This window comes from Marmota monax, unplaced genomic scaffold (assembly GCF_021218885.2).
Source record: "Marmota monax isolate L192 unplaced genomic scaffold, Marmota_monax_Labrador192_F-V1.1 WCK01_AAM20220418_F8-fsc00077, whole genome shotgun sequence".
Taxonomy (NCBI): Eukaryota; Metazoa; Chordata; class Mammalia; order Rodentia; family Sciuridae; genus Marmota; species Marmota monax.
In genome coordinates this window covers 313,188-323,496 of record NW_026694610.1, presented here as the reverse complement: position 1 = coordinate 323,496, position 10,309 = coordinate 313,188, and the positions used below count along the sequence as shown (strand labels likewise).

Genomic DNA, 10,309 nt, shown 5'->3' with positions numbered 1-10,309 from the left:
AATCCAAAGTTCCTCCACTCATCCCATGCCCTCCCCGTACATTGTGGATTAGCATTCAATTACCAGAGAAAACATTTGCCCTTTGGTTTTTTGGGATTGGCTAAATCCACTTAGCATGATATTCTTCAACTCCATCCATTTACCTGCAAATGCCACGATCTTATTGCTGAGTAATATTCCATTGTGTGTATACACCATAGTTTGTTTTATTCATTAGTCTATTGAAGGGCATCTAGGTTGCTTCCAGTTTGGCTGTTGTGAATTGTGCTGCTATAAACATTGATGGGGCTGTGTCACTGCTGTTTTTAAGTCCTTTGGGCATAGACAAAGGAATGGGATAGCTGGGTCAAATGGTGGTTCCATTCCAAGTTTTTTAAGGAATCTGCATACTACTTTCCAGATTGGATACACCAACTTGCAGTCTCACCAGCAATGTATAAGTGTGCCTTTTTCCCACATCCTCGCCAACACTTATGGTTCCTGTATTCTTGGTAACTGTCACTCTGACTGGAGTGAGATGAAATCTTAAAGAGTAGTTTTGATTTACATTTCTCAAATTACTAGAGATGTTGAACATCTTTTCATATATTTGTTGATTGTTTGTATACCTTCTTCTGAGAAGTGTCTGTTCAGTTCCTTAGTCCATTTATTGATGGGGTATTCTTTTTGGTGTTAAGTTTTTTGAGTTCTTTATATATTCTGGAGATTAGTGCTTAAAATTTGCTCCCATACTGTAGGTTTTCTCTTCACCTCATTGATTGTTTCTTTTTCTGAGAGGCTTTTTAGTTTGAATCTATCCCATTTATTGATTCTTAATTTTACTTCTTGTGCTTTAAGAGTCTGTTAAGCAAGTCGGGGCCTAATCCAACATTACAAAGATTTGTGCCTGCTTTTTCTTCTATTAGGTGAAGGGTCTAATTCGTAGGCCCTTGATCCACTTTGAGTTGAGTTTTGTGCATGGAGAGAGACAGGGGCTTAATTTCCTCTAAACCTAAGGTCAATATCATTTTACATGGAGAAAATTTGAAAACATTCCCTATAAAAACTGGAACAAGATAGGGATGCCCTCGTTCACCACTTCTATTTAACATCGACCTTAAAACTCTAGCCAGAGCAATTAGACAAAGAAATTAAAGGAAAAATAGAAAAGGAATAGGAAAATAACTCAAATTACCACTATTTGCTGATGACATGACTCTATACTTAAGAGGATCCGAAAAATTCCATTAGAAAACTTCTAGATTTAATAAATGAATTCAGCAAAGTAGCAGGATATAAAATCAATACCCATAAATCAAATGCATTTCTATATATCATTGAGGAATCCTCTGAAAGAGAAATTAGGAAAACCACCCCATTCACAATAGCCTCAAAAAAAAAAAAACCAAAAAAAAAAAAAACTTGGGAATCAATTTAACAAAAAAGATGAGAGACATCTACAAGGAAAACTACAAAACACTAAAGAAAGAAACTGAAGAAGATGGAAAGATCTCCCATGCTCTTGGATAGGCAGAATTAATATTGTTAAAATGGACATACTACCAAAAGTGCTATACAGATTCAATGCAATTCCAATTAAAATCCCAAAGTCATATTTATAGAAGTAGAAAAAGCAATCATGAAATTCATTTGGAAAAATAAGAGACCCAGAATAGCCAAAGCAATCCTTAGCAAAAAGAGTGAAGCAGGAGGCATCACAATACCAGACCTTTTACTACGGCTCCGTAGTATAGTTTAAGGTCTGTTCACACATGCAGATCAATGGTACAGAATAAAAGACACAGAGACAAACGGACATAAATACAGTTATTTCATACTAGTCAAAGGCACCCAAAACACACACTGGAGAAAAGATAGCCTTTTTAACAAATGATGCTGGGAAAACTGCAAATCCTTCTGTTTCATCCATAAATGTTTGAGTTTCTCTAAATACAGCTCTCCTTTTCCTAACATAGCCATAAAACCTTTTTATAAATTTGCAACTATAACCAAATGAGTAGTAATTCACTGAAAGTATCAGGATATTTTGGTTGTAGGCTAGACTGGCATTCATGACCTATAAATGCTGCATCAGCCTGGACAGCAAAAATCAGTTGTGTGCAGGGAAACACAATATACCTGACTGGGAGCGAGGACCTGTTCACACAATATAGTCACACACATGGTGAAAATGCTTATATTAATCACAGTCAATTTGATTATACTGTAGAATGTATTTAAGAAAATCAAGTTGAATTAGATTAGGCAACATTGCCTCTAAGGACTCTGTTGAAAGATACATTGGCTTCATCTCAAGTAATTTAGAAAACATGTTCATAACATCACATGAAGTAGAACTTTTAAAATACTTTAAAATACGTAAGAAGTATAACAGAGGACAAAATCTTCAGAATTAGCAGTTGAACTGTTACCAAAAAAAAGTGGAACTTACAAAAAAAAAAAAAAAAACCCATATATTCAATTTGAAGGTCTAAGCACAGGTTGTTGGCTCAATTCTTTTAAGATAAGCATTTTAAGAAACAAAGTTTCGAAAGAATTTTTTTTAACCAATACTGAAGTAGTATTTTACTTTTATATACAACTATTTTTTAAATAAAACTTTTTTCCTTTTTAGCATTCAGAATTGAAGCCAGAACTTTGTACACGCTAAGCATGTGCTCTACTACTGTACTACATTCCCAGCCTCACGAACCAACATTTAAAATGTTCAGCTATACTGTGACTTTTCCTAAAGATCAGCAGAATGGTGACAACATAGATTATTCTTTTAAAAGTGTGTTTTGGGACCAATTACATTTATGATACTCAGTGGAGGGCAAAGGGAAAAATAATATGCAGAAACCTGCTTAAAAGCCAAACTACCTGGAATTTGTTTCTTAAAGATGTATGTTTTACCATATATATATATATATATATATATATATATATATATATATACACACACACATACATACACACACAAAATAAATATATATACAATAAAATTTAAAAATATGTATATGTACACATATATATTTATATTTTATTGGTTCTTTCTAGTTATACATGACAGTAGAGTCCATTTTAATATAACAGCATGGCATATACTTATTCTAATTAGGACCCAAGTCTTGTGGATGTCCATGATGGTGAGCTTCACTGTGGTGTATTAATATATGTACATAGGAAAGTTATGCCAGATTCATTCCACTGTATTTTTCCATATTTTATCAACTATAATAGACCTTAACTTTGACACTGAATTTTTTTCTCCAGAATAATAAGAAGTTAGGCTATTTGGTGATTCCAGTTCATGTGTGAGAGGTTTTCATACATATAAGTCAATATCTTCACATTATCATTATTTATATATAACTTCCTCAAAAAATTCAGAGCAGTTTCTAAAAATATTTCTGTTTCCCAACCCTTTATATTGACTTAAAACATAAAAAATTGCAAAGGTGCTTGTTTAAATTATGAAGGAAGTTTTAAAAAGTGTAAACAGTTATTTTTAATTGTTTGGAAGAGACACTCTACCTGTTACTGAACCAGCCTCCTGCCTGTGGTACAGAAAAGTCACTTTTACTGGGAATCCCATGTTTAAATCAAAGTTGTATGACCACAGATTGTTTTAAATTTTCAAATAAAACAATACAACCTCAAGTTTAAGAATTTTAAGTACATTTTATTAACAATGTATCCCTTTGATAAGATTATGCTTCAGGTGGCTTGTAATGCCCTTGACATAAACTGTACACATTATACAAAAACAAGAAAACCACAACAACAAAAAAAATCAAGGTGAGCAAAACCATTTGGTGACAAATCTTATTTAAATTATACACAACTCAATGAAATATTCTTACGGAAAATATATAAATACTTTTCTTTCTATGTTACAGTTATACAATATAAATCAGATTTCAATGTCTGTTCAGTGACCTACAAACACCAGAACCTCCAAATATGTAGCAGCGTATTACTAAATAAAAAAAAAAAAAAGAAAGAAAATCATGTGGTTAGAGAGCATTAAGTCTGAATTTTTTTTTCACAATCCCTTACCACTTTTCAAAACATCATTTGTTTTATAATGCATCTTTAGGGTTTCCAAGAGACCAGTAATGAAACATTTTTCAACAATCATCTATAATTTTCACTTCCCTTCTCCTCCCCAAGACTTTGCATTTTGTGCTAAATCAACCTAGTTAAGTGGCAAAATTGTAAGATATACTTTTTTTTGCATAAATTATATTTTTCAAATTAAGTATTTTATAAAGAAAGTCAAACAAAATGTGCAATTTATGCATGCTGTGTCATAGTTATTCACCTATATTACAAAAATACTCCAAAGGGGGTAAAATTCAACATTCTGGGAGTCATATAAATCTATAATGAATGAAAACTACCATGGGAACCTGGAACTTGAAACAAAAAAGAAAGAAAGAAAATGTTTCTGGAAAGATTCTTACAGATTTACCTGTTTCAATGTTCTATGACAAGCACTGCTATTGATTTCACTGGGTATGCTTTTAAGTGAAACTCTCTCTGTAGAGAAACTCTAGATGGTAACAAAGTATTTCATAAATGTAGAGAAAATGGATATCTTTCCCAACATATGTTTTAGAAACTCTGAAATGTTCATTCATTCTAAGCAGTTCTTATTAAAGTCTCTCAATTAATTTTATCTTTTCTTTCTTCCCAAGTTTTAATGGATTGTGAGTTTGAGACGAAAGAGGAAGCAAAACACTATAGGGGGGAAAAATCTAACTTTCAAAGAACGTTTCCCAAAGTAGTTTACAAGTTCTTCTCACACAATAGCACCTCACTCTTACGATGCAAAAAATAACTGTAGTTATAATTTGAATGACAGACAATTTGGTTTTTATTGCTTAATGATCTGTGCTTTAATATGGGGATAAAAGGCATTCTCTGAATGGAATGAAATAAAATTTTATATAAATAGCAATAGACAAATCTAAATAAGCACTGACATCTCATTGTTGTACACTCTTGCCACTGTGACATGCCTTGAAACATTCAGCTTTAATGATCTCAAGCTCTAGACAAAAGAGCTGAAAACTACTAAAGCCACCATTTCTACAGGACTTGTATACACTATAATAATAATGTATGTACTTCTGAAAAGCCTCTTTTAATGTCACTGTCTTACAAAATGTCCTTATGTTTATAATCTTAGAAAAAAAATTAATTAGGGAGAACACACTTATCCTCCCTTCAAATAAACCTAAGCACAAATAGGAAACAAGAGTATAAGAAATTTTAGAGCATATTTAATTATGAACACTAAATTTCTAATTTCTTTATTATCCATATTTACTTAGTGAAGCAGAAATCTGTTCTTGAAAAAAAGTCAATTAGAAATGACAATTCACTTTACATAAGAAATTCACAGTTTACAACCAGTCTAACTGTTCAAATTCTTCCAAGTTATTCAATAATTACCAAGAATACAAATTTATGTGGACTAAGATTAATTCTAAAATCTTGAAAAACTACAGTGTTGATATTATTTTGGTATTCTATAGTCTGGTAATATCTATTAGTTATAGATGAATTTCTCATTTCTATTACCACTGACACCATTCCTAATCTTTTCTGCTATAATTTAATATTAACACCTATGTTAATCACTTGGCACTGCATGTATTTTTCATCATAAAAGTCTATTTTTATACAAACAAGTACTCAAAAAAGATGTATTAGACCTGCCTGTCAGTAAAACCATGGATAAACCAAATAGCAATATAAATTTAAGTATAGACTTTTTTCTTAGTATACTGATAATCACAAAGCTCTGAGTGTCTTCCCAAAGTAAGTGCTACAGGCTGACATGATGATATACACAAACATGTCTTTCAAAGTAACAGTCAAAAAATCTGCTCAGGCTAATAGAAACAGCCTTAATTTCAGGATGGATGACTTAGGTGGGCAAAGGGATGGTCTTGTGTATGTGACAAAAAAAAAAAAAAAATACTGTTAATTTTTTAAGGGATTAAACCACAGAGTTTATAGTCTAAATTAACTGAGGTAGTATTTAAAATGAATGTCTAAAATCTTATTCCCATTTTTAACAAGATTACTACACTATTTCCTTTGGAGTTTTTAACCACTATTTGGTTAAGTATCTCTGACATCTGGTTCTCTGGAAAGGCAGTTTAAAAATCCAGGACCAAAGACCAAGGTGACAGGCAACTCTCTTAGAAGTACTATTGACATTTAAATAAACATTTGGGTTCAGTGAAGTTAAATTTTGTTTTGTTTTGTTTTACCTTCATAGAATTTTATGAGAGAAAATTTGAAGAACCACTTTTTAATACAAGCAGCAGCTTACAGCCCTTATCTGCTTTGTTATAATGTAAAGTTGCTACACAGTGCACATAAGAACAATTCACTGAAGTGCAGTTGAAGAGGTTTAGGAAGGAAGTGAGATGAAATGCTTCATCCCAATGGGAACTTTCAGTGCCAGTAAATTTAAAAAAAAAAAAAAAATCCAAACAACCAAACAAACAATCTGTGAATTATGTCTTCTACTTCACAGGATTCTTTAACAGAGATCTCAAAGAATAGACACATTACAAAAAGGATCTGCAACTTGGGAAAATATTAACCAATGTTCTATGACTGTGTCAAAGCTGATGTGTAACTGTAAAAATGGTCTACACAAAAAAGGGTCCTAATCAGTCCAGCTGGATTTTTTTTCTATTTCCATTTATATACAGATTTCAAAAAAGATCATCCTTTCATTTACAAGCATTCTAACGATGATGGCCATGCTATTTTTATATACAAATTTGCATATATGTTTAATTCCTGTAAAGATTTCCAAATATCTTTATACATATAGAAATTAGACAAACAAATACAACCTTGCCCTCATCAACTTAACAACTTCACAAAGGTGATAAAGGCAAAATCACTGCATTTATTTAGTTTGTGCAAAACAAGAACACTGATATAAAAATTAAGTTACTGCTGCTTTAAAATTTAGGACTTAAGGCTTTTCACTACAAGTTCTAATCTTAATAATGAGTTTTGTTAACGATTTTTTTAAAAAGGAAATATGGCTCTTCTTTTCCCATGGAATGTGTAAATTGCAGGCAAACTTAACTTCTACAGGAGATCCAAAATATTATTTAATGCTTTCCTTTGCTCTGGGTCTAAAGTAATAGTGCTTGCTCATGTTCCTCTTTAAAATGATGATACAGAAGTTGATGAAAATGGAAGTCCACTGGAAATATATGCATTCTATACATGGGAAATATTTTCAATTGACCTATCAAATGATTTTAAAATTTTAATCAGGAACTGTAGTGAAAAACCTTAACGGGTTCAAATAGCCTATAATAATAACACATTGCAACAAAAGAGGTGGAAAACAAATAAGAATCTTTATGTAGTCTAATAACATAAAAATAACTTACAAGTCCTGGGTTGTTGAGGCTCTTCATTTGCTTTGAGGTTATAAACCTCTGAAGTAGTGTTACAAATATTAAGAAAATGTGGAAGGGCTAAAGTTCCCCTCTAATACCAGCAGTTACAGCACACCCCATTGTGGTAACAGGATGCAGACTTAGAGACACTGATTCCTGGTTTCCACGAATTAGTTAACAAACAAGGCATCTTTATATTTACTCTAAAACAAAAAAATTCAGAAATAACATGTGAAGAGTGCTTCTGCATATCCTATTATTATTCCACTGTCATTATGCTTTTAAAATGAAAAAATAGAAAACCTATGTAGGTATTCAGTGCTTGGCTCTTGCATATGATGGTAACTGAAATTTTCAAAATTGTGTAATGAGTCAAGAACCCTTCAAAGGGCTCAACAGGGGAGAGAAGGAAGTTGTTTTGGTTAGGGAAGTCAGCAGTTCCAACTGTTCATGTACCAGTAATTGCTGGAACAGTGTGCAGAAGATACTCCTGTCTTTGCTGCCCAGTCAGTCAGTATTTTCTGAGGCTTTCAGGAAATCCACAAATATGAATATATATAGTATATAAATCTATATACATCATAAATATGAGGTCAGGATTCAGCAGATGTATCAATTATAGGTTGCTTTGGTGGTATTGCCAACACAGCCTCTGCTTCTTCATGCATCTAGAGAAACATGATAAATTGTTAATGACCTTTCACACAAATTGTCCATAATGTAGCTATATTAATTCAACAGAATTATTCTTGGAAGACAAATTTCAATAGTACAGATATTACTTACTTGTAAAAACTGTACATCTTGAAATAATTCTTGTATAAATCTCCGACAAGGAAGTCTAAATGTGCAGTGTGACAGCAAATGAGAAACCTCAGAGTAAAGGCATATGTCATCAAATGTTTGAGGATATTTCTCCTTGATTCTGAAATAAAAGAAAAGACTGTGGTGTGATAAAAACTATAATCAATATTTACCTTTTTACCTCCAAAGTATCACTGACTTTTAAAATAGTTTTTTCTCCCGATATTGATTAGATGTCATATTTGGGGTGACAGTTTGAAGACTATAGTCAATATTCCTTTCTAACACTTATATTAGATACTCTGAATTTTAGATTTGTTTTGAAGCTAGGTTTGTTTATTTGTGTTTTCAGTCAGGTCTATGTTGCCTAGGCTGGCCTGCTGGCCTGGAACTTGCCATTCTCCTGCTTCAGCCTCTGAGTAGCTGATTTTTGTTTTATTTTTTAAGATTATCAAAACCTGAAAGGATCCTGTAAAATTAGAAATAGTCTTTTTCACTAACATGAGAAATTGCAATATTTATTTATCAGCCTAGGATGACTTAAATATTTTAAAAATCAAATTTTAAAATAGAGATTTGGGGCTGGGGCTGGGGCTCAGTAGTAGAGCGCTCGCCCAGCATGTGTGAGGCCCTGGGTTCGATCCTCAGCACCACATAAAAATTAAAAAAAAAAAAAAAAAAAAAATAAAATAAAGACATTTCTGTCCATCTAAAACTTTAAAAATATATATAGCTTTATAAAAAAAGAAATTTTATTAGATTCAAGTTTATTAACATCTTTGACTGGATTATTTATATCTTCTAACACTTCAAACAGTGGCTTTTAGCTGGAACACTCAGAATCAGCTGAGGGATGTGGCAGGAGATACATACTCCTAGAGTGCTCAGCTCAGGGGTCCATAGGGGACCCTGGCACCTGTACTGACTTTTAAAAAGCCCTGGAGGAAACCATGAGATACATTTCTTTTGAGAACCACTATTTAAAATAGTTCAAATAAAGATGCTAAAGAGTTTCAATTTGAATTTTATTTTACCGTGCTGTTGTAATTGTAATGTAGAAAAACAACAAAACCCTATAACTTTTTATTAAGAGAAAAAGTAGAAAAAAATTAAATCAAGAATATAGAACTTTTTTTTTTTTTTTTTTTAACTTTCTGGTCTTAGGACTTCCTCATCTTCTTAAAAATTACTGAGGACCCACAAAAGCTTATCTATTTTTTGTGGGGTATAGCTATCAGTAACTACCACATCAGAGGTTCAAAAATATTAACTCATTTAGAAAAACCTTTACATGATATCATAAATATATTTCAATGGAAAATCTAAGTTTTTCTACAACTAAAAAAAAAAAGAATAGCATTGTTTTCTATAAATATTTTTTTAAATAGTCGATATTTGTCTGGATATTTATTTATTTATGGTGCTGAGAATCAAACACAGTGCCTCACACAGACCAGGCAAGTGTTTTATCACTGAGCCACAATTCCAGCATTGTTTTTATGGTTTTACATTTTTGCAGATCTTTTATAAAGTATGGCTTAACAAAACAGTGTAATTCTCATGCTGCCTTTTGCATTCTCTGCTACAATACATTGTTGTGAGGAGCACATAAAGAAATAAGTATAAGAAAATCCACCGTTGGATATGCAATGTAGTTTATAACTTATTGATGTTAATTTGTCTAACTTTTGAAGTACTTCAAGCATCTTTTCTAACCTTAAAAAGCAGAATAACATTCATGAACATAATTTACTCACGTTAAAAGTCCAGTTTCATGACATTTAGTTGAAACTGAACTACTCAAATTAACGACTAGTCTTAGAACCTCTTTGCGAAGGAGTATGCGGCACATTGGTGTATCATCTGGAATTGTTTTGACACCTGAAAAGAAAATTTCAGTGTGAAGTTATTTTATCATAATATAAAATGATTACAATTCTGTTTTTGAACTTAATACTTGAAATCTAAAACTGTAATTAATTGCACATGATCTGCAGACATGTAAGTGGTAGATACAGGAACAATATTTAAGTCTGTTAAACTACATAACTACAACTGACTCGCTACAGTTTTGA

The 10,309-nt window shown here is 32.0% G+C and overlaps 1 protein-coding gene across 3 annotated transcripts in view; it reads right to left on the bottom strand.

The window, feature by feature from the left end:
- Positions 1-3,643: 3,643 nt before the first annotated feature.
- Rictor (RPTOR independent companion of MTOR complex 2) overlaps positions 3,644-10,309 on the bottom strand; it is a 116,819-nt gene continuing 110,153 nt past the window's right edge. For all 3 annotated transcript variants that reach the window (XM_046422228.2, XM_046422229.2, XM_058572057.1), the window contains 3 exons: positions 9,992-10,115; positions 8,217-8,355; positions 3,644-8,098 (listed from right to left, as the gene is read on the bottom strand). In XM_046422228.2, coding sequence (XP_046278184.1) covers positions 8,024-8,098; positions 8,217-8,355; positions 9,992-10,115 — 338 coding nt within the window. In that variant the 3' untranslated portion in view covers positions 3,644-8,023. The remainder of the gene's footprint in view (positions 8,099-8,216; positions 8,356-9,991; positions 10,116-10,309) is intronic.